This window comes from Hyla sarda, chromosome 6 (genome assembly GCF_029499605.1).
Source record: "Hyla sarda isolate aHylSar1 chromosome 6, aHylSar1.hap1, whole genome shotgun sequence".
NCBI classification, from domain to species: Eukaryota; Metazoa; Chordata; class Amphibia; order Anura; family Hylidae; genus Hyla; species Hyla sarda.
In genome coordinates, this window is record NC_079194.1 from 7009261 (window position 1) to 7034544 (window position 25284).

Here is a 25284-nt window from a genome sequence, read left to right on the forward strand (position 1 = left end):
GCTTCTTTCATTTTTAACAAGGCCTCTGCAAAATGAAAGCAGCGATCTGATTTATTGGGACATTTAATAAAAATTAGGTGTTATTACAGCATGCTGCCTTGTGCTGAGCAGTGCCACAGGCAGAGGAGCAGACAGGGAATGAATACAGCAGCACCCTCGACTGATTGTTTAATAGTCTGCTCTGAAACAAGATGTTGTGCAGCAGCTCTGGGCAGGGAACTGGCAGGAGTGCTGTAGAAGGGGAGTGGGCAGGATGGGGGAGGGCTGTGATGAAGAGCTAAAAAGAAGCAAAGCATTCTTGGCATTGTAGTACCCAGCAAAAGGAATTGTTACAGTGATTCGATTCGTCACAAACTTCTCGGCTCGGCGGTTGCTGACTTTATTCTGCATAAATTAGTTCAGCTTTCATGTGCTCTGGTGGCTGGAGACTTTCCTACGACTTTATCCACCTTTTTCAACCACCGGAGTACCTGAAAGCTGAACTAATTTATGCAGGATAAAGTCAGCAACCGCCGAGTCGAGAAGTACGTGACAAATTGAATCACTGTAACTTAACTAATCTCTAGAAGTAGTGATAGGATATGGTTGAGGTAAAGACTACATACCCATAAAACAAAATGGATCAGTTATGGTTACAGCAATGGCACAGGCAGAGGAGCAGACAGTCACTGAATACAGTGGGTGCTGCAACCTCACTGTGTGAAATGAGAAGTTCTGCAACAGCTGTGGACGGTGAACTGGCTGAAGTGCTGTGGGTGGGGAGTAGGCACGGTGGGAGGGCAGGGCGAAAGCAATGCATTCTGGGAATTTTAGTACAGAACAACTGTAAGCACAACAAGACTACGTCACCTCCCCCCCCCCCCCCAATCCCCTTCTTCTCCCAAATAAATGCATTTTTGGTGGTTTCAGAACCCCCCCCCCCCCCCCCCAATAAACATCATTCAGCACAAACCGGCATAAAATGGCGATTGTATTTACGTGACACAATTACAATATATTGTTCTGAGCATCAGAGATGGCAAAACTATGAAACCGTATACAGTACACTGATAAAACCGACAAATACATCACATACTGCTACAATACATAGATAGGAGTGTATAGCAGTGGTCTCCAACCTGTGCACCTCCAGATGTTGCAAAACTACAACTCCCAGCATGCCCGGACAGCCAACGGCTGTCCGGGCATGCTGGGAGTTGTAGTTTTGCAACATCTGGAGGTCCACAGATTGAAGACCACTGGTGTGTGTATAGCCGTCAATACTAGAGGAGGAGTCTATTAGTATAAGATATAATGTCCAATAACGTTAAAAACAATGTTACAAATATTTACAAAACAAACACACAAAAAAAAATGTTTGAAAATGTAAAAATGTCATGTCAGGGTGCGTGCAAACCACGTTGTCATGGTACAGGTGCCGCAACCGGCTGGGGGAGGGGAAAACCGTGCGCTCCCGTAACCCCAGCCGGATCGGCGCTGAAATCCATTGACTTTAATGAGCCGACCGGAGTCATTTCTGCCCCGTATCCGGCAGTATACTAAGGTCTGGTCCGAAAACCGCATCCAGGTCAAAAATGAGCCAATCGAGGACTCCGGTCGGCTCATTAAAGTCAATGGATTTCAGCGCACTGTTTTCCCCTCCCCCAGCCGGATCCGGTAGCCGTAGCCTGAAAACGTGGTGTGCTGCACTTAGAGATGAGCGAATTTACAGTAAATTCGATTCGTCACGAACTTCTCGGCTCGGCAGTTGATGACTTTTCCTGCATAAATTAGTTCAGCTTTCCGGTGCTCCGATGGGCTGGAAAAGGTGGATACAGTCCAAGGAAAGAGTCTCCTAGGACTGTATCCACCTTTTCCAGCCCACCGGAGCACCGGAAAGCTGAACTAATTTATGCAGGAAAAGTCATCAACTGCCGAGCCGAGAAGTTTGTGACGAATCGAATTTACTGTAAGTTCGCTCATCTCTAGCTGCAACTTTACAGAGAAACAATGAATCAGAAGGATCTTTAGCTACTTAGTCGGACCCAATCCTTGTGGTGACTACATTAGTGTACGGTAGATTGTCAGCTCCTGGGCACAACTATCACCTGGATCATTGGATGGATCCGTCCGAACGGTGTTTCCTAACCAGTGTGCAAAAACTACAACTCCCAGCATGCCCAGACAGCCAACGGCATTCTGGAGATTCAGTGTGTTCGAATGCCAGGCCCGGCCCGATGGCCATTCAGGTCCTGATACTTTTTGTGCACATAACAAAAAATTTTGTATTTTTTGGAGACTCACTTTAAAGGGGTACTCCGGTGGAAAACTTTTTTTTTTTTTTTTTTAATCTACTGGTGGCAGAAAGTTAAACAGGTTTGTAAATTACTTCTATTAAAAAAAAAAAAATCTTAATCCTTCCAGTACGTATTAGCTGCTGAATACTACAGAGGAAATTCTTTTCTTTTTGGAACACAGAGCTCTCTGCTGACATCACGATCACAGTGCTCTCTGCTGACATCTCTGTCCATATTAGGAACTGTCCAGAGTAGGAGAAAATCTCCATAGAAAACATATGCTGCTCTGGACAGTTCCTAAAATGGACAGCAGAGAGAGCACTGTGCTCGTGATGTCAGCAGAGAGCTCTGTGTTCCAAAAATAAAAGAATTTCCTCTGTAGTATTCAGCAGCTAATAAGTACAGGAAGGATTAAGATTTTTTAATAGAAGTAATTTACAAATCTGTTTAACTTTCTCGTACCAGTTTATTTAAAAAATAAAAATAAAAAGTTTTCCACCGGAGTACCCCTTTGTCACTCATTCCCAATCAGTGTGACTCCAGCTGTTGCAATACTACAACTCCCAGCATGCCTAGACAGTCAAAAGCATTCTGGAGATACACGGTGTGTTCCAGCCCGATAGCCATTCAGGTCCTGTTCTTGTGCACATAACAAAAATTTTAGTATTTTTTGGAGACTCACTTTTAAAGGGGTATTCCCGTTTTTTTTTTTTTTTTTTTAGATCAACTGGCTCCCGAAAGTTAAACAGATTTGTAAATTACTTCTATTAAATTAATATTAATCCTTCCAATAATTATCAGCTGCTGAAGTTGAGTTGTTTTCTGTCTGGCAAGTGCTCTCTGCTGACATCTCTGCTTGTCTCGGGAACTGCACAGAGTAGAAGAGGTTTGCTATGGGGATTTGCTTCTACTCTGGACAGTTCCCGAGAAAGGTGTCAGCAGAGAGCACTTAGACAGAAAAGAACAACTCCACTTCAGCAGCTCATAAGTACTGAAAGGATTAAGATTTTTTTATTAGAATTCATTTACAAATCTGTTTAACTTTCCAGAGCCAGTAGATATATATATATTTATTCCTGGATAACCCCTTTTAAGTCACTGTTTCCCAATCAGTGTGACTTCAGCTGTTGCAGTACTACAACTCCCAGCATGCCCAGACAGCCAACGGCATTCTGGAGATACACGGTGTATTCGTATGCCAGGCCCAGCCCGATGACCGCTCAGGTCCTGATACTTTTTGTGCACATATCAACAACAATTTTAGTATTTTTTGGAGACTCCGTTTCCCGATCAGCGTGCCTCCAGCTGTTGCAAAACTACAACTCCCTGCATGCAGGGAGTTGTAGTTTTGCAACAGCTGGAGGCACACTGGTTGGTAAACACTGTACTAGTACAATTGACGAGCACATGGGCCATACTAAAAGTGGAGAAAGCCAAGAAGGGGGGGGGGGGGGCAATGGTGGTCAATGGGTGACTCCGCCCACCACACCCTATCGTAACCATAGAGACGCATTATAATTTAATGTCCTCGGTGACCATGAGACGCCATTTTTTGGTTCTACTACAATAGGCCAACATGATAGGAAGAGTAACGTGATATCTAGCGCAGTTCTATAACCAATCGCGGCCGCAGTCTCCGGCGCCACCGGTTAAACTCAATAGAAAATGCATAGAAAGTGATCGTTAAATTGTCGCGGCTCCTCTCGGCGTCTTACGATGGCGGTTTGCCCAGGTCGAAGCTCTTTTTACTCCTCCATCTCAGGAGTTTGATGAAGTTTAGGCTGGCGTTGAAGATCTTGTCGTGCTGGAAGACCATCTTGTAGAAGGTGTCGATGGGGAGGTCCCCGTTGGGGTCGGCGTACTTTAAAGTGGTCATCGGCGTGTACAGATTGTTCGTCTGGTGACGGAACGGCGGGTTCTCAGCCAGAATGATCTTCATGGTATGCTGTCGGTAAAAGCAAATAAACTGATTACAGCTGTTCCGTTATTGTAATGGGGTCATGTGGTCACCAGTCTGGCCCACAGAAAATCAAAGTGTTAAATGTGTCAGAGGAAGTGGTGAGTCCTGGGTCAGGTGACTTCCTGTGAGCCACATCATCAGATCATTCCTGCCCCCGCCCAATCACATCACAGCTCTGTCTGTATACTGCTGCTATCGCTATGGGATCAGGATATATAGTAGTCATACACCTCCCCTCCAGCTCTATCTGTATACTGCTGCTATCGCTATGGGATCAGGATATATAGTAGTGATACACCTCCCCTCCAGCTCTATCTCTATGGGATCAGGATATATACCGTAGTAGTTATTAACCTCCCCTCCCAGCTCTATCTGTATACTGCTGCTGTTATCTCTATAAGATTAGCATATATAGTAGTTATACACCCCCCCTCCAGCTCTATCTGTATACTGCTGCTATCTCTATGGGATCAGGATATAAAGTAGCTATACCCCTCCAGCTCTATCTCTATATGATCAGGATATATGGTAATTCTACAGCACCCCTCCCGCTCTATCTGTATACTGCTGCTGCTGTCTCAATGGGATCAGTATATATAGTAGTTATACACCTCCCCTCCAGCTCTATCTGTATACTGCTGCTGCTATCTATATGGGATCAGGATATATAGTAGTTACACACCTCCCTTCCAGCTCTGTCTGTATACTGCTGCTTTCTCTATGGGATCAGGATATATAGTAGTGATACACCTCCCCTCCAGCTCTATCTGTGTACTGCTGCTTTCTCTATGGGATCAGGATATATAGTAGTTATAAACTTCCCCTCCAGCTCTATCTGTATACTGCTGCTATCTCTATGGGATCAGGATATATACCGTAGTAGTTATTAACCTCCCCTCCCAGCTCTATCTGTATACTGCTGCTGTTATCTCTATAAGATTAGCATATATAGTAGTTATACACCTCCCCTCCAGCTGTATCTGTATACTGCTGCTATCTCTATGGGATCAGGATATCTAGTAGTTATACACCTCCCCTCCAGATCTATCTGTATACTGCTGCTATCTCTTTGTGATCAGGATATCTAATAGTTATACACCTCCCCTCCAGCTCTATCTGTATACTGCTGCTATCTCTATGGGATCAGGATATCTAGTAGTTATACACCTCCCCTCCAGATCTATCTGTATACTGCTGCTATCTCTATGAGATCATGATATATAGTATTTTTTCTGTTTTTGCTGTGATTTCCGCCTAAAAAATGTGTCTTTTTATGTATAAATTTTGGGAAAATGCTGCAAAAATGGCCAAATGTAGTAAAAACGTGTGAAAAATGCAGTAACATTTCAACGTGAACACAGCCGGAAGATTACAAGTTGGGTTTCCCATCAGGATTGCACTGATTTCGGGACAATTTATGGTCAGACAATGAACTATAGCTCAGTGTTCCCAACCTGTGTGCACCCAGCTGTCGCAAAACTACAACTCCCAGCATGCCCGGACAGCCAACGGCTGTCCGGGCATGCTGGGAGTTGTAGTTTCACAACAGCTGGAGGCACAACGGTTGGGAACACCGAGCTATAGCAGTGACTAGAGGTTTTCGGTAGGGTCAGTTGTCATGGAGACGTTCTCCGCCGGTGCAGTTCTCACCTCCGCCACGTCTTCAGCCGTCTGACCCAGGCTTTGGAAGATTGACTTGTAGTTCTTTAGGTAGACGTCCGTAAACATCTCCGCCGTCTCCTTGTCGGCCGCAGAAAGATCCATCTTCATTCCGTCCTCGAAAACTTTCTTTTCAAACTCAGTGATCACCGGTCCGGGCTCGATGAGGCTCAACCTGTAATAAGGAGGAAGCTTGAGGGTTAAATGGATGAATATTCTATAGAGATGAGCTCTATCTGTATACTGCTGCTGCTATTTCTATGGGATCAGGATATATGGTAGTCATACACCCCCCTCCAGCTCTATCTGTTTACTGCTGCTGCTATTTCTATGGGATCAGGATATATAGTAGTCATACACCCCCCTCAGGCTCTATCTGTATACTGCTGCTGCTATTTCTATGGGATCAGGATACTTAGTAGTCATACACCCCCCTCCAGCTCTATCTGTATACTGCTGCTGCTATTTCTATGGGATCAGGATATATGGTAGTCATACACCCCCCTCCAGCTCTATCTGTTTACTGCTGCTGCTATTTCTATGGGATCAGGATATATAGTAGTCATACACCCCCCCTCAGGCTCTATCTGTATACTGCTGCTGCTATTTCTATGGGATCAGGATATATAGTAGTTATACACCTCCCCTCCAGCTCTATCTGTATACTGCTGCTGCTATCTGTATGGGATCAGGATATATAGTAGTTATACACCTCTCCTCCAGCTCTATCTGTATACTGCTGCTACTATCTGTATGGGATCAGGATATATAGTAGTTATACACCTCTCCTCCAGCTCTATCTGTATACTGCTGCTACTATCTGTATGGGATCAGTATATATAGTAGTTATACACCTCTCCTCCAGCTCTATCTGTATACTGCTGCTATCTGTATGGGATCAGGATATATAGTAGTTATACACCTCTCCTCCAGCTCTATCTGTATACTGCTGCTATCTCTATGGGATCAGGATATATAGTAGTTATACACCTCTCCTCCAGCTCTATCTGTATACTGCTGCTATCTGTATGGGATCAGGATATATAGTAGTTATACACCTCTCCTCCAGCTCTATCTGTATACTGCTGCTATCTCTATGGGATCAGGATATATAGTAGTTATACACCTCCCCTCCAGCTCTATCTGTATACTTCTGCTATCTCTATGGGATCAGGATATATAGTAGTTATACACCTCCCCTCCAGCTCTATCTGTATACTTCTGCTATCTCTATGGGATCAGGATATATAGTAGTTATACACCTCCCCTCAAGCTCTATCTGTATACTGCTGCTTGAGGGTTAAATGGATGATTATTCTATAGAGATGAGAATGACGTAGAAGATCTAATGGCCGCCAAAAACATTGGATCAAAGTATATGGGGTCAAATATAATATGTATAGGATCCATGGGGAGCCCAGAGGTCAAGGGCCCAGAGGTCAGACCCCTCCCAGTCTTTATTAAAGGGGTACTCCAGTGGAAAACATTGTTTTGTTTTTTAATTAACTGGTGCCAGAAAGCTAAACAGATTTGTTAATTATTTCTATAAACATTTTTTTACCCTTCCAGAATAAATACTAAGCAGCATGACTGGGATGGGAGATCTACACAGATAATAAAATTTACTTTATAAGGCTATCCTTCATATAAGATAGGGATAGATATAAGGCTATCCTTCATATAAGATAGGGATAGGTATAAGGCTATCCTTCATATAAGATAGGGATAGGTATAAGGCTATCCTTCATATAAGATAGGGATAGGTATAAGGCTATCCTTCATATAAGCTAGAGATAGGTATAAGGCTATCCTTCATATAAGATAGAGATAGGTATAAGGCTATCCTTCATATAAGATAGGGATAGGCATAAGACTATCCTTCATATAAGATAGAGATAGGTATAAGGCTATCCTTCATATAAGATAGAGATAGGTATAAGGCTATCCTTCATATAAGATAGGGATAGGCATAAGACTATCCTTCATATAAGATAGAGATAGGTATAAGGCTCCTTCATATAAGATAGAGATAGGTATAAGGCTATCCTTCATATAAGATAGAGATAGGTATAAGGCTATCCTTCATATAAGATAGAGATAGGTATAAGGCTATCCTTCATATAAGATAGGGATAGGTATAAGGCTATCCTTCATATAAGATAGAGATAGGTATAAGGCTATCCTTCATATAAGATAGAGATAGGTATAAGGCTATCCTTCATATAAGATAGAGATAGGTATAAGGCTATCCTTCATATAAGATAGGGATAGGCATAAGACTATCCTTCATATAAGATAGAGATAGGTATAAGGCTATCCTTCATATAAGATAGATATAGGTATAAGGCTATCCTTCATATAAGATAGAGATAGGTATAAGACTATCCTTCACATAAGATAGAGATAGGTATAAGGCTATCCTTCATATAAGATAGGGATAGGTATAAGGCTATCCTTCATATAAGATAGGGATAGGCATAAGGCTATCCTTCATATAAGATAGATAGGTATAAGGCTATCCTTCATATAAGATAGGGATATATATAAGGCTATCCTTCATATAAGATAGGGATAGGTATAAGGCTATCCTTCATATAAGATAGGGATAGGCATAAGGCTATCCTTCATATAAGATAGATAGGTATAAGGCTATCCTTCATATAAGATAGAGATAGGTATAAGGCTATCCTTCATATAAGATAGAGATAGGTATAAGACTATCCTTCATATAAGATAGAGATAGGTATAAGGCTATCCTTCATGTAAGATAGAGATAGGTATAAGGCTATCCTTCACATAAGATAGAGATAGGTATAAGGCTATCCTTCATATAAGATAGGGATAGGTATAAGGCTATCCTTCATATAAGATAGGGATAGGTATAAGGCTATCCTTCATATAAGATAGGGATAGGTATAAGGCTATCCTTCATTTGAGATAGAGATAGGTATAAGGCTATCCTTCATATAAGATAGGGATAGGTATAAGGCTATCCTTCATATAAGATAGAGATAGGTATAAGGCTATCCTTCATATAAGATAGGGATAGGTATAAGGCTATCCTTCATATAAGATAGGGATAGGTATAAGGCTATCCTTCATATAAGATAGGGATAGGTATAAGGCTATCCTTCATATAAGATAGAGATAGGTATAAGGCTATCCTTCATATAAGATAGGGATAAGCATAAGGTTATCCTTCATATAAGATAGGGATAAGCATAAGGTTATCCTTCATATAAGATAGGGATAGGTATAAGGCTATCCTTCATTTGAGATAGAGATAGGTATAAGGCTATCCTTCATATAAGATAGGGATAGGTATAAGGCTATCCTTCATATAAGATAGGGATAGGTATAAGGCTATCCTTCATATAAGATAGGGATAGGTATAAGGCTATCCTTCATATAAGATAGGGATAGGTATAAGGCTATCCTTCATATAAGATAGGGATAGGTATAAGGCTATCCTTCATATAAGATAGAGATAGGTATAAGGCTATCCTTCATATAAGATAGGGATAAGCATAAGGTTATCCTTCATATAAGATAGAGATAGGTATAAGGCTATCCTTCATATAAGATAGGGATAGGTATAAGGCTATCCTTCATTTGAGCTAGAGATAGGTATAAGGCTATCCTTCATATAAGATAGAGATAGGTATAAGGCTATCCTTAATATAAAATAGGGATAGGTATAAGGCTATCCTTCATATAAGATAGAGATAGGTATAAGGCTATCCTTCATATAAGATAGAGATAGGTATAAGGCTATCCTTCATATAAGATAGAGATAGGTATAAGGCTATCCTTCATATAAGATAGAGATAGGTATAAGACTATCCTTCATATAAGATAGGGATAGGCATAAGACTATCCTTCATATAAGATAGAGATAGGTATAAGGCTATCCTTCATATAAGATAGAGATAGGTATAAGGCTATCCTTCATATAAGATAGAGATAGGTATAAGGCTATCCTTCATATAAGATAGGGATAGGTATAAGGCTATCCTTCATATAAGATAGGGATAGGTATAAGGCTATCCTTCATATAAGATAGGGATAGGTATAAGGCTATCCTTCATATAAGATAGGGATAGGTATAAGGTTATCCTTCATATAAGATAGGGATAGGTATAAGGCTATCCTTCATATAAGATAGAGATAGGTATAAGGCTATCCTTCATATAAGATAGAGATAGGAATAAGGCTATCCTTCATATAAGATGGGGATAAGCATAAGACTACCCTTCATATAAGATAGAGATAGGTATAAGGATATCCTTTATAAGATAGAGATAGGTATAAGACTATCCTTCATATAAGATAGGGATAGGTATAAGGCTATCCTTCATATAAGATAGAGATAGGTATAAGACTATCCTTCATATAAGATAGGGATAGGTATAAGGCTATCCTTCATATAAGATAGAGATAGGTATAAGACTATCCTTCATATAAGATAGGGATAAGCCATTGGCTGTCTGGGCATGCTGGGAGTTGTAGTTTTGCAACAGCTGGAGGCACACTGGTTGACTCAGACAAACCGTTTAACCGTATATGATAAAATTCGGGGGATTTAGTTTCCTTAATACAAAAAAAAAAACTGAAAAAAAGAAGAGTAATTGTTAAAGTCAAACACCAGGAAACCTTTGATGCGGCCGGAGATCGGACTTACTGGAGCTTGAACTTCAGCGCCTGAATAGCGAGACTCTCACAGAATCCTTCAACGGCGAACTTGGAGGCGGCGTAGACGTCATTGAACAGAATACCTGCGAGAAATCGGGAACGGTCAGGGAGAGAAAGAAGTCGCCATCTAACCTACCGCCATACAGTGTCCGTGTTTCTCCTTCATTATAGAAACATTTCCGGGTTTATTCCGTTGTGCGGCCGCGTCCACATCGTATTCACCGGGATTCTGCTGCGCGGGGCACATCACAGAATTTCCGCACCAGATGTTTCTGCCATGGAAATTCCGTTTTTCGTGGATAGAATAAACCTGTTCATTCTTTCTGCCGATTCCGCTCGGAACCCATAGTCGTCATGGAGACATTCCGGACATGTGAACACAAAGCCTTAGACTCCAGACACCAGCGAGATCTTCTCTAAGAGAACAACTCATCCCCAGGCCTGGTGCAAGGGTTCTTTACACCCTAAGATCATTCTGCCGCTCCTTAACTCCGCCCATATGCTGCCCATTCTTTGACACGCCCCACCCTACTACTGGGGTGACACACTGTAACAAACCTCCTCCTCATGTAATCACCTCACTACTGGGGTGACACACTGTAACAAACCTCCTCCTCATGTAATCTCCTTACTACTGGGGTGACACACTGTAACAAACCTCCTCCTCATGTAATCTCCTTACTACTGGGGTGACACACTGTAACAAACCTCCTCCTCATATAATCTCCTTACTACTGCGGTGACACACTGTAACAAACCTCCTCCTCATGTAATCTCCTTACTACTGGGGTGACACACTGTAACAAGTCCCCTCCTCATGTAATTTCCTTACTACTGGGGTGACACACTGTAACAAGTCCTCTCCTCATGTAATCTCCTTACTACTGTGGTGACACACTGTAACAAACCTCCTCCTCATATAATCTCCTTACTACTGGGGTGACACACTGTAACAAACCTCCTCCTCATGTAATCTCCTTACTACTGGGGTGACACACTGTAACAAACCTCCTCCTCATGTTATCTCCTTACTACTGGGGTGACACACTGTAACAAACCTCCTCCTCATATAATCTCCTTACTACTGGGGTGACACACTGTAACAAACCTCCTCCTCATGTAATCTCCTTACTACTGGGGTGACACACTGTAAAAAACCTCCTCCTCATGTAATCTCCTTACTACTGGGGTGACACACTGTAACAAACCTCCTCCTTATGTAATCTCCTTACTACTGGTGTGACACACTGTAACAAACCACCTCATCATGTAATCTCTTTACTACTGGGGTGACACACTGTAACAAACCACCTCATCATGTAATCTCCTTACTACTGGGGTGACACACTGTAACAAACCTCCTCCTCATGTAATCTCCTTACTACTGGGGTTACACACTGTAACAAACCTCCTCCTCATGTAATCACCTTACTACTGGGGTGACACACTGTAACAAACCTCCTCCTCATATAATCTCCTTACTACTGGGGTGACACACTGTAACAAACCTCCTCCTCATGTAATCTCCTTACTACTGGGGTGACACACTGTAACAAACCTCCTCCTCATGTAATCTTCTCATGTATCTGGTCTGGACAATGCTCTGTGAGCTGCAGCACAAGCACACACCTCTCTACAATGTATCTGCAGAGGGAAGGACCAGGTATGTGTGTACAGGTTTACTGCCCTCTGAATGTTAACAAAGACACTTATATGGCGGTATTATTCAGCCACAGTAGAATGATAGTCAGCGACAGTATGGCGGTAGTAATCAGTCATTTTCTGGCTTTATTTTTTAGACACTATATTGTATTATGGTCATTGGACACAATAACATGTATTCACAACAGTGTTTACCAACCAGCGTGCCTCCAGCTGTTGCAAAACTACAACTCCCAGCATGCGGGAGTTGTAGTTTTGCAACAGCTGGAGGCACCCTGGTTTAGAAACACTGATCCACAATATTTATCCGCCAAAATATCACATATCGGATATGTAGCGTTGTACAAAGTTTACTGCCCTCTGACTGTTAACAAAGACACTTATATGGCAGTATTATTCAGCCACAGTATAATGATGGTGGTAATAATCAGTAATTGTCTGGCTTTATATGGCGGTATTATTCAGTCACAGTGTTATTATTTACTCACTGTATGATGATATTATTCAGTCACTGTATGGCGGTATTGTTCAGTCATTGGCGGTTTTATTTAGCCACTACATGGTGGTATTCAGTCAAAGTAGTATTATTTGGTCACTATATGGCGGTATTATTCAGTCATAGTATAGTGTTAATATATAGTCACTATATGGCAGTATTATTCAGTCATAGTATAGTGTTCTTATATATTTACTATATGGCGGTATTATTCAGTCATAGTATAGTGTTCTTATGTAGTCACTATATGGCGGTATTATTCAGTCATAGTATAGTGTTCTTATGTAGTCACTATATGGCGGTATTATTCAGTCATAGTATAGTGTTAGTATATAGTCACTATATGGCGGTATTATTCAGTCATAGTATAGTGTTCTTATATAGACACTATATGGCAGTATTATTCTGTCATAGTATAGTGTTCTTATGTAGTCACTATATGGCGGTATTATTCAGTCATAGTATAGTGTTATTATATAGTCATTATATGGCGGTATTATTCAGTCATAGTATATTGTTGTTATACAGTCACTATATGGCGGTATTATTCAGTCATAGTATAGTGTTATTATACAGTCACTATATGGCGGTATTATTCAGTCATAGTATAGTGTTATTATATAGTCACTATATGGCGGTATTATTCAGTCATAGTATAGTGTTAGTATATAGTCACTATATGGCGGTATTATTCAGACATAGTATAGTGTTATATAGTCACTATATGGCGGTAGTATTCAGTCATAGTATAGTGTTCTTATGTAGTTACTATATGGCGGTATTATTCAGTCATAGTATAGTGTTATTATACAGTCACTATATGGCGGTATTATTCAGTCATAGTATAGTGTTCTTATGTAGTCACTATATGGCGGTATTATTCAGTCATAGTATAGTGTTAGTATATGGTCACTATATGGCGGTATTATTCAGTCATAGTATAGTGTTATTATATAGTCACTATATGGCGGTATTATTCATCCAGTGGTAGAAGATTTTTTCAGAATTTTTGGTGGATGGCTGGATTACAATTTCTGTGGCTATATACACATATATATATGACGGGGAGATTTATCAAAGGATTTAGACAGTTTTTTCCCGTCTAAAATTGTCGCACAGAAAGTCGCAGTCTAAATTCCTGCAACTTTTTTGTGACTTTTGCTCTAGAGGATTTTCAGTACATGATGCATTCAAGGCTATTTTTGATTTAAAAAAAATGCATTGGTGCTGAATTTATCAATAGCGACTTTACGGCAAAAAGTTGCATCGCGTGAAAGTCGTCTGAAATGAGCAGGATTATATACGGTCTAAACCGTAGACCACAAAGTCCGCGCTCAGAATTTATCAAGAGCCGTGCGACTTTTCATAAATGAGGCGCACAATAGACCGGACTAACGCTCTGTAAGGTACATTCGGACGAGCGGATTTTCGCAGGGTATTTCGCTGCAGATCCGCCGCTGAAGGACCTCTATATGCTGCCTTTACATGTGCCTGCTCGGGGGGGCAATACGCTGCTATGAGCAGACACACTGCGATGTGCGAGTCGCCGCGCATGCGCGGCGACTTGCACATCGCAGTGTGACTGCTCGGAGCAGGCACATTTAAGGACACCATACAGAGGTCCTTCAACGGCGGATCCGTAGCGTAAAATCCGCTGTAAATCCGCTCGTTTTCCATACTGTACTTCCTCTTCCATTACCCAATCTTTGGTCACATACATTAAAGGGGTACTCCGGTAGAATTTTTTAAATTTTTTTAACAACTGGTGCCAAAAAGTTAAACAGATTTGTACTTCTATTAAAAAAATCTTTACCCTTCCAGTACTTTATAGCAGCTGTATGCTACAGAGGAAATTCTTTTCTTTTTGAATTTCTTTTTTCTCTTGTCCACAGTGCTCTCTGCTGACACCTCTGTCCGTGTCAGGAACTGTCCAGAGCAGGAGAAAATCCCCATTGCAAACCTATCCTGCTCTGGACAGGTCCCGACACGGACAGAGGTGTCAGCAGAGAGCACTGTGGTCAGACGGGAAAGAACTACACAACTTCCTGTGGAGCATACAGCAGCTGATAAGTAGTCAGCAGAGAGCACTGTGGACAAGACAAAAAAAAGAAATTCAAAAAGGAAAGAATTTCCTCTGTAGTATACAGCCGCTAAAAAGTACTGGAAGGATAAAGATTTTTTTAATAGAAGTCATTTACAAATCTGTTTAAAAGGGTACTCCGGTGGAAAACTTTTTTTTTTTTTTTTTTTTTAAATCAACTGGTGCCCGAAAGTTAAACATATTTGTAAATTACTTCTATAAAATTTTTTTAATCCTTCTAACACTTATTAGCTGCTGAATACTACAGAGGAAACTATTTTCTTTTTGGAAGACAGAGCTCTCTGCTGACATCACGAGCACAGTGCTCTCTGCTGACATCTCTGTCCATTTTAGGAACTGTCCAGAGTAGGAGAAAATCCCCATAGCAAACATAGGCTGCTCGGGACAGTTCTTAAAATGGATAGAGATGTCGGCAGAGAGCACTGTGTTCCAAAAAGCATTTCCTCTGTAGTATTCAGCAGCTAATAAGTACTGGAAGGATTAAGATTTTTTTAATAGAAGTAATTTACAAATCTGTTTAACTTTCTGGCGCCAGTTGATTTAAAAAAAAAAAAAAAAAAAAAATTCCACCGGAGTACCCCTTTAATTTACCAGATAATGACACCAATAAACCCGCAGGGGGCGCCATACCTTGGATTCCCATGACGCTGCTGATGATCACGATGTGGCCGCTCTTCCTCCTCTTCATGTCTGGGAGGATTTCCTTCAGTAGTCTGACCAGGCCGAAGAAATTGGTGTCCATCACAGTCTTCATCTCTTCGATGCTTTGACACTCGATGGGTCCAATGAGGCCGACGCCGGCGTTACTGACTGCGGGGAAGAGAGAGGCGTCCGAAATCAGTCACCGAAAACGACACCGTGTTATTATAAATCAGATATATCCTAATAAAGAGAGGACAGGCACGTGAAGGGTTACATGGTAGGTTGGGAAATGACACCTGTCAATCAAATTCTACCTCATATGGCAATATGTCCCAACCAGGGTGCCTCCAGCTGTTGCAAAACTACAATAAATAAATAAAAACTCATATTTGCACATTACAGGAATAAAACGCTCTGGTCACAATAATAGTGTATCCACATACAGTGTTTCCCAAACCGGGTGCCTCCAGCTGTTGCAAAACTACAACTCCCAGCATGCCCGGACAGCCGAAGGCTGTCCGGGCATGCTGGGAGTTGTAGTTTTGCAACAGCTGGAGGCACCCGGGTTGGGAATCACTGATCCACAATATGCATCCGCCAAATATAACGGCACTTCGCGATTTTGCGCATATTTAGAATATAGTTATATATGTTTTTTTTTTTAGTTTTTGGGGAAAAGGTTTTTATTTAATCAATTATTGAAAAATAAATTGTTATTGTTATTATTGAAAATGTTATTGTTATTATTATTATTGAAAAATTTTATTTAAAAAAAAATATATATATATTTTATATTTTTTTCTTTTCATGGTCACTGCATCTGACCTCACATTTAACCCCTAAAGGACTCAGGGTTTTTTCCGTTTTTTGCACTTTCATTTTTAACTCCTTAACTTTTAAAAATCATAACCCTTTCAATTTTGCACCTAAAACTCCATATGCTGGCTTACGTTTCGCGCCACCAATTCAAATTTGCAGCGACACCAGTCATTTTACCCAAAAAATCTACGGCAAAACGGAAAAAAAAATTCATTGTGTGACAAAATTTAAGAAAAAACGCCATTTTGTAACTTTTGGGGGCTTCCGTTTCCACGCAGTAAATTTTTCGGTAAAAATGACACCTTCTCTTTATTCTGTAGGTCCATACGGTTATAATGATCCCCTACTTATATAGGTTGGATTTTGTCGGACTTCTGGAAAAAATCATAACTACATGCAGGAAAATTTATACGTTTAAAATTGTTATCTTCTGACCCCTATAACTTTTTTTAATTTTCTGTGTACGGGCCGGTATGAGGACACATTTTTTGCGCCATGATCTGATGTTTTTATCGGTATGATTTTTGTATTGATCGGACTTTTTGATCGCTTTTTATTCATTTTTTCATTACATAAAAAGTGACCAAAAATACACTATTTTGGACTTTGGAATTTTTTTGCGCGTACGCCATTGACCGTGCAGTTTAATTAGCGATATATTTCTGTACTGAATTTGTTGTGTTATTTGTGTACTGTACCTTTAAGAGAGAGATGCAGTGGTAAACAGGTGACTCTGTCTGCCCAAATTCTCCTGTATATAGTGTGGGAAGGAGGAGTTGCTCCAGTCTAGAGTGGAGTTGGAGTTTGTGCCGAGTACAGTGTGGAAAGGAGGAGGAAGAAGTGTGTGGAAAATACTGTGAGGGAAGTCTAAGAAAATCTTTTCTAAAGTCGGCCCCGATATTCTGCAAGTGTTCCCTGTACAGCGGTGAGTCAAGCCCTGGCGGTGGTAGTGAATGGACCTTGTCAGAACCCTAGTCAGCGTGGGATATGTTCAAGTCTCAAGTCTATATAATTCTAGAGGCTGAAAAGCACCATTAGTCCCAGCAAGGCAACAGGGCTTCCAAAGGTTACACTGCGTCCCTTCTACTCTGCTCCATACTGTACGTGTAATACCATCTGCACCTGCTCAGTAAAGACAGTTATCCGTAACCCAACGTCGGAGTGTTTCTTAACTCCCCGTGTCTGGCCCAAGAAAAGCTGTCTCCAACTCGGGCCGTGTATGGGCTAACTGTGCCCTGGCATCACGAATTGACAAGAATCCCTTGCACCCCCGTGGCACCACACTTTCAGCTGACATCTGGCTGCGGTGTTTTTACCACACAAAAAAACGATGTGCGGCGCATGTGGCGTTTTGATTGTGGAAACCTGACCTTATACACAAATAACGTGCATATATAATCATATATATATATATATATATATATATATATATATATATATATATATAAATATATCAGCCCTTGGCCTCCATCGCTCCAATACGACATCAAAACACAGTATCCGCCTCATTTCCACTAGTACAGAATATAGTTTTATATATGCAGCCATTGCTGCGGTCTATTAAATGAACTTGTTTCTTTTTTTTTTTGTTTTTATGGAATATATTACAGTTCTCTGTATATTTCTGGTATTTGTGCCCCACTTATTACAATATACATTTTATACTCTGATGTGCAGAACATTTATACCATCCTATATATCCCCAGAGATGAGCGCGGTCAGAGATGTCTGGCAGCAGATTATGCTCTTCTTCCTCTGGCAGTAAGTTTACACACTAATAGATCCTGCTCTTCTTCCTCTGGCAGTAAGTTTACACACCTATAGATCCTGTTCTTCTTCCTCTGGCAGTAAGTTTACACACCTATAGATCCTGTTCCTCTTCCTCTGGCAGTAAGTTTACACACCTATAGATCCTGCTCTTCCTCTGACAGTAAGTTTACACACCTATAGATCCTGCTCTTCTTCCTCTGACAGTAAGTTTACACACCTATAGATCCTGCTCTTCTTCTGGCAGTAAGTTTACACACCTATAGATCCTGCTCTTCCTCTGACAGTAAGTTTACACACCTATAGATCCTGCTCTTCTTCCTCTGGCAGTAAGTTTACACACCTATAGATCCTGCTCTTCTTCCTCTGGCAGTAAGTTTACACACCTATAAATCCTGCTCTTCTTCCTCTGGCAGTAAGTTTACACACCTATAGATCCTGCTCTTCTTCCTCTGGCAGTAAGTTCACACACCTATAGATCCTGCTCTTCTTCCTCTGGCAGTAAGTTTACACACCTATAGATCCTGCTCTTCTTCCTCTGGCAGTAAGTTTACACACCTTTAGATCCTGCTCTTCTTCCTCTGGCAGTAAGTTTACACACCTATAGATCCTGCTCTTCTTCTGGCAGTAAGTTCACACACCTATAGATCCTGCTCTTCTTCCTCGGACAGTAAGTTTACACACCTATAGATCCTGCTCTTTTTCCTCTGGCAGTAAGTTTACACACCTTCAGATCCTGCTCTTCTTCCGCTGGCAGTAAGTTTACACACCTATAGATCCTGCTCTTCTTCCTCTGGCAGTAAGTTTACACACTTATAGATCCTGCTCTTCTTCCTCTGACAGTAAGTTTACACACCTATTGATCCTGCTCTTCTTCCTCTGGCAGTAAGTTTACACACCTTCAGATCCTGCTCTTCTTCCGCTGGCAGTAAGTTTACACACCTATAGATCCTGCTCTTCTTCCTCTGGCAGTAAGTTTACACACTTATAGATCCTGCTCTTCTTCCTCTGACAGTAAGTTTACACACCTATTGATCCTGCTCTTCTTCCTCTGGCAGTAAGTTTACACACCTATAGATCCTGCTCTTCTTCCTCTGGCAGTAAGTTTACACACCTATAGATCCTGCTCTTCTTCCTCTGGCAGTAAGTTTACACCTGACCTACAGGTTACATTATATAGTCAGACACTATTACCTAGAATGTCCACCCTGCGGTCCTGGATGCTGTTCACACAGTCCTTGATGGACTCTTCACTGCACACGTCCAGCTGCTTGATCTCCAGGGTCTTCCCCAAACATCCCTCTGTGGCCTTCACCAGGTCGTCCTGCTTAGACAGATTTCTCATTGTTGCATAAACTACAGAAAAAGGAGCAAGAAACGTCACAAGTATTAGACAAAATGACTTAACAGAGATACTACTACTGCATGTTATAAACATCTACAAGGGTCTCCAGCCCCTCTCTCTCCTCTCCTGACAGCTCAGTCTCCAGCCCCCCTCTCTCCTCTCCTGACAGCTCAGTCTCCAGCCCCTCTCTCCTCTCCTGACAGCTCAGTCTCCAGCCCATCTCTCTCCTCTCCTGACAGCTCAGTCTCCAGCCCCTCTCTCCTCTCCTGAAAGCTCAGTTTCCAGCCCATCTCTCTCCTCTCCTGACAGCTCAGTCTCCAGCCCCTCTCTCCTCTCCTGAAAGCTCAGTTTCCAGCCCATCTCTCTCCTCTCCTGACAGCTCAGTCTCCAGCCCCTCTCTCTCCTCTCCTGACAGCTCAGTCTCCAGCCCCTCTCTCTCCTCTCCTGACAGCTGAGTCTCCAGACCCTCTCTCTCCTCTCCTGGCAGCTTAGTCTCCAGCCCCTCTCTCTCCTCTCCTGACAGCTCAGTCTCCAGCCCCTCTATCTCCTCTCCTGACAGCTCAGTCTCCAGCTCCTCTCTCGCCTCTTATGACAGCTCAGTCTCCAGCCCCTCTCTTTCCTCTCCTGACAGCTCAGTCTCCAGCCCCTCTCTCTCTCCTCTCCTGACAGCTCAGTCTCCAGCCCCTCTCTCTTCTCTCCTAAAAGCTCAGTCTCCAGCCCCTCTCTCTCCTCTCCTGACAGCTGAGTCTCCAGACCCTCTCTCTCCTCTCCTGGCAGCTTAGTCTCCAGCCCCTCTCTTTCCTCTCCTGACAGCTCAGTCTCCAGACCCTCTCTCTCCTCTCCTGACAGCTCAGTCTCCAGCCCCTCTATCTCCTCTCCTGACAGCTCAGTCTCCAGCCCCTCTCTCGCCTCTTATGACAGCTCAGTCTCCAGCCCCTCTCTTTCCTCTCCTGACAGCTCAGTCTCCAGCCCCTCTCTCGCCTCTTCTGACAGCTCAGTCTCCAGCCCCTCTCTCTCCTCTCCTGACAGCTCAGTCTCCAGCCCCTCTCTCTCCTCTTCTGACAGCTCAGTCTCCAGCCCCTCTCTCTCCTCTCCTGACAGCTCAGTTTCCAGCCCCTCTCTCTCCTCTCCTTACAGCTCAGTCTCCAGCCCCTCTCTGTTCTCTCCTGACAGCTCAGTCTCCAGCCCCTCTCTCTCCTCTCCTGAAAGCTCAGTCTCCAGCCCCTCTCTCTCCTCTCCTGACAGCTCAGTCTCCAGCCCCTCTCTCTCCTCTTCTAACAGCTCAGTCTCCAGCCCCTCTCTTTCCTCTTCTGACAGCTCAGTCTCCAGCCCCTCTCTCTCCTCTCCTGAAAGCTCAGTCTCCCAGAGGTTCTGTCCTAAGCTAAGGAATTACTTGTTTATTAAAGACCCCATCTACCTACTTTTGGTTTGCATTTTCTATAAAATAAATCATTTTTATACAAATGCCCCATAGATAAGGACATGTCCTGGCTGAGATGAAGATGCTGAAACAAACGTAATGTGTCCTGTAAATGAATTATGGATAAAGATGAATGTTCTATAAATCCATGACGTTAGTCTGTGGTTATCGGTATTGTTCTGTTTGTTCCGTTAGAATCACATACGTTGTATTCGTTCAATGTCGAGTTGCTAGAAAGCTTTATCAGCAGGTGTTGGCTTGTTCAGAATCTGATGCAACCAGACATCAAGCCCTATCATCCCTGAGGACAGGCTGGGAATAGTCCGATAATCAAAGGTGACAAACATCCCAATAGTCTAAGCACTGAAATGTATTAGTCACGGCCCATAAGCCTCTTAAAGTCTGAAAAGATTCTGCTGCAATGGCTGCGACTTCCCTTACTTACAGTTACATGTCCACCAGGGGGCTCTAGACCAAACAATGATGCTGCAATGGCTGCGACTTCCCTTACTTACAGTTACATGTCCACCAGGGGGCTCTAGACCAAACAATGATGCTGCAATGGCTGCGACTTCCCTTACTTACAGTTACATGTCCACCAGGGGGCTCTAGACAAGGGGTTCTCAACCAGGGGTACGCCAAGGGTTATGCAGGGGTGCGGAAATTCGCTGACAAATACCTGCCATGCATTGGGCAGTATTTTTTTAACGTGGAGCGGTTATTTGACGCCACGGTTACCGCAGCAGCTCACTATATTGTACTGTGGCCACTTTACGGGAGCTGCAATAGCTGCCGGGCCTGACGTGTGACGTCCCTGACGCTGCGGGGAGGTGCCGGCACAGCGCAGAAGGACGTCACCCGTCAGTGCGGCCCTCTGAACAGGGTAGACACAGGCCTGATAAGCATGTTAAACTATGTGTAACTCCGGAGTATGGGAGGGTGTGATTGTATGTATCTCATATATTGGCCCAAAGGGATTGGAGGAGGGAATAATGGCACAAGGGGATTAAGATTGGGGGGGGGGGGGGGGGCAAAAGAGGTATTAGTATAGCATTAGTATTGCATTAGAAAGGTAAGCATACAACATTATGAAATTCAGTACTTTCACAACTTTATTTTATTTTATCCGCTTGTGCGGAACTTATGTGCGAGGGGTACCCGTGGACATAATTTCACCCTTTGGGGGTACAGTCACGAAAAAGGTGGAGAATCACTGCTCTAGACCAAACAATGATGCAGCAATGGTTGCAACTTTCCTTACTTAGTTACATGTCCACCAGGGGGCTCTAGACCAAATCCTGATGCTGCAATGGCTGCAACTTTTCTTATATACAGTTACATGTCCACCAGGGGGCTCTAGACCAAACCATGAAGCAGCACTGGCTACAACTTCTCCTACTGTATGTAGTGCAATGCATCCAACCTATAGAAAGGTCACCCATATTAAAGTCTAGCACAGTGGTCTCCAAACTGCGGACTTTCACCTGTTGCAAAACTACGACTCCCAGCATGTCCGAACAGTCGTTGGCTGTCCAGGCATGCTGGGAGTTGTAGTTTTGCAACAGCTGGCAGTCCACAGTTTGGAGACCAAGGTCTATGATCTGATAAACAGCAAGTTTGCCCATTGCCATAAGAAATCTATAAATGTATCATAACTAATGGATCCCACAGGAACATTATTGATCTTTGCTCCTACCATGAACTGTCACTAAATGTTGGCGATTTGCTCGGCTGTCGCCAATGTTTGATGCGGTTTCATTACAGAGTCGCAGAATACGCAGCAGAAGTCAATGCAAATATTGGTTTTTAATCTTCTCTCCAGGATGTTAGTTCTGGGTGCGGCAATCGCTGGATAATTTGCTTCCTTGTGTATACAGGATAAAGGGAAATAAAAGCAATTTACAGCCGGAGGTAGAGCCTGTGGGGGTATTCACACTATGCAGTGACATTGAGGATTTTACTGCAAAACCACAGCTAAAATAACCACGATTGGTCAGCACTGTATAAATATATAAAATATACAAAGGCTGTGAGGTGTGAACGGCGCTGCAATATGGCTCTGCTGCAAAGTGCTGCGGTTTTGCAGCTTTCTCCTTGGACAGGTGACAGAGGCTAAATTGTGAACTTCACCTGTCCGAAACACACAACCGAAAACTGCGTCATAACACACAACTGAAAACTGCGTCATAACACACAACCGAAAAAACTGCGTCATAACACACAACCGAAAAAACTGCGTCATAACACACAACCGAAAACTGCGTCATTACACACAACCGAAAACTGCGTCATAATACAACCGAAAACTGCATCATAACACACAGTACGGCCATGTAGGGTCCCCACCATGCAGCGCACTGCTGCCCTGTGACCGCTACAACAGGTTCTGCCACATTTAACTGCTCTAAACGTGATTTATGTGCCGAGAAGACAAACGCACAGTAAGGGTACATTCCCACACGGCGTATTTGCTGCTGCTTATTTTATTTTCTCTGTTGAAGTCAATGGGTAGGAAAATACGCAGCAAATACGCAGGAAAATACGCCGTGTGGGAACGTACCCTAAAATGACAATTGTTTAGAAATGTAGAGTCAGGAGGGAACAGAGGAGTCTGGAGGAGGACAGAGGAGTCTGGAAGAGAAAAGCGGAGTCTAGAGGTGCAGGGCAGAGGAGTCTGAAGGAGGACAGAGGAGTCTGGAATAGAACAGCGGAGTCTAGAGGTGCAGGGCAGAGGAGTCTGGAGGAGGAGGACAGAATAGTCTAGAAGAGAACAGTGGAGTCTGGAGAAGAACAGGGTGGTCTGGAGGAGGAGGACAGAGGAGTCTGGAGGAGGAGGACAGAGGTGTCTGGAGGAGGAGGACAGAGGAGTCTGGAGGAGGACAGAGGAGTCTGAAGGAGGAGGACAAAAGTCTAAAGGAGGAGGGCAGAGGAGTCTGGTGAAGAACACAAGTTTCTAAAGGGGCAGAAGTGTCTGGGGGGAGGAGGGCAGAGGAGTAGGACAGAGGGGTCTGGAGGAGAAGGACAGAGGAGTGTGGAGGAGGAGGACATAGGAGTGTGGAGGAGGAGGACAGAGGGGTCTGGAGGAGGAGGACAGAGGAGTGTAGAGGAGGAAGACAGAGGAGTGTGGAGGAGGACAGAGGAGTGTGGAGGAGGAGACAGGAGTGTGGAGGAGATGGACAGAGGAGTGTGGAGAAGAACAGAAGTTTCTAAAGGGGCAGATGAGTCTGGAGGAGGAGGACAGAGGGGTCTGGAGGGTACAGGGCAGTTGAGGAGGACAGAGGAGTCTGGAGGAGACAGAAAAGTGGAGGAGAAGGGTCTGGAAAGTACAAAAGAGCCTGGAGGAGTATAGAGGGATTTGAAGGGGGGCAGATAAGTCTGGAGGAGGAGGAAAGAGAAGTCTAGAGGAGGACAGAAAGGTCTGGAGGAGGAGAACAGAGGATCTGGAGGAGGAGGACAAAATAGTGTGAAGAAGATAGAGGAGTCTGAAGGAGGGAAGAGAGGTGTTTGGAGTGGACAGATGAGTCTGGAGGAGATTTGGGGGACACAAGGATCTGAACAGAGGCGTCTAGAGAAGAACATAGGAGGCTGGAGAAGGGGACAGAGAGGAGTGATGGGGTGGCAGAGGAGTCTGGAGGGAAAAGAGCTTCTATTGCCCAACAACTTATCCACAGGGTGACAAATGTCTGATCACAGGGGATCCCCCATCCATGTGCAGAGGAACAGTTCTCATAGCAACCAATCACAAAAGCTCCTGAAAGATGAAAGCTGGAATCTGATTGGTTCCTCCAGCTCAGCAGGATCTGATCTATTCCCATAATCCATCTCGATATTTTCGGCATCTCCAGATAATACAAATAATTCTGATTATATTCCAGGTCCTTCTGCCCGTCGCCCCCTGGACATCACTCACCTTTGAATCTCCTCTGTTCATCCTTGGCCAGCTTGGCAGCAATGGCCAGGCCTATTCCCGATGAGCATCCCGTCACCAGAACGTTCTTCAGAGGCATAGCGATATCAAATAATAAACTCGACATGAACTGGCAGCGACCAGAGAAATGTAACTGTGGCCTTAAGTCCTGGCCAGTCACCGCTTTATCTGGGCCCGGGCTGCGTCAGCATGGCGAAAAATGCAAACCTGCACAATTGGAGGCTAAAGCTGGATAATCTCCTTCCTGACATTAATGTGGGTGAACAGGGCGAGGACTAATCTGGTGCATGGGGGAGGCTGGGAGGGCAGAGGTCGGTTTAGGCCACAGCCATTAGCTTTTCCTGGACAATTTCTATAATTATGTGAAATATAGAACAATAGAGTAAATATAATGATCTGTCCAGATATAAAGCTCGGACCAGACGTCTTGTGTCTCCAGACTTGTTAGGTTCAGGATATGATCCGTAACCAATGTGCACAAACCATTCAGGACCACATGGGCTTTACTGACTAATGA

The 25284-nt window shown here is 43.2% G+C and overlaps 1 protein-coding gene across 1 annotated transcript; it reads right to left on the bottom strand.

The window, feature by feature from the left end:
- Positions 1–3680: 3680 nt before the first annotated feature.
- Positions 3681–25000, bottom strand: LOC130275309 (retinol dehydrogenase 8-like). Its single transcript, XM_056523140.1, has 6 exons — positions 24750–25000; positions 19269–19430; positions 15477–15656; positions 10577–10670; positions 5887–6070; positions 3681–4221 (listed from the first exon to the last, which is right to left on the bottom strand). Exons 1-6 carry the CDS (start codon positions 24871–24873, stop codon positions 3988–3990), a joined length of 978 nt encoding a protein of 325 aa, XP_056379115.1. The 5' UTR covers positions 24874–25000; the 3' UTR covers positions 3681–3987.
- Positions 25001–25284: the final 284 nt, after the last annotated feature.

Excerpts from the sequence above, each read along its gene's own strand:
- LOC130275309 (XM_056523140.1), bottom strand. The coding sequence starts at position 24,873 with ATGTCGAGTTTATTATTTGATATCGCTATGCCTCTGAAGAACGTTCTG. Across the intron at positions 10,671-15,476 it reads CAGCGTCATGGGAATCCAAG|GTATTCTGTTCAATGACGTC; the intron begins GTATGGCGCCCC and ends GATTTCTCGCAG. Across the intron at positions 6,071-10,576 it reads GCGCTGAAGTTCAAGCTCCA|GTTGAGCCTCATCGAGCCCG; the intron begins GTAAGTCCGATC and ends TCCTTATTACAG.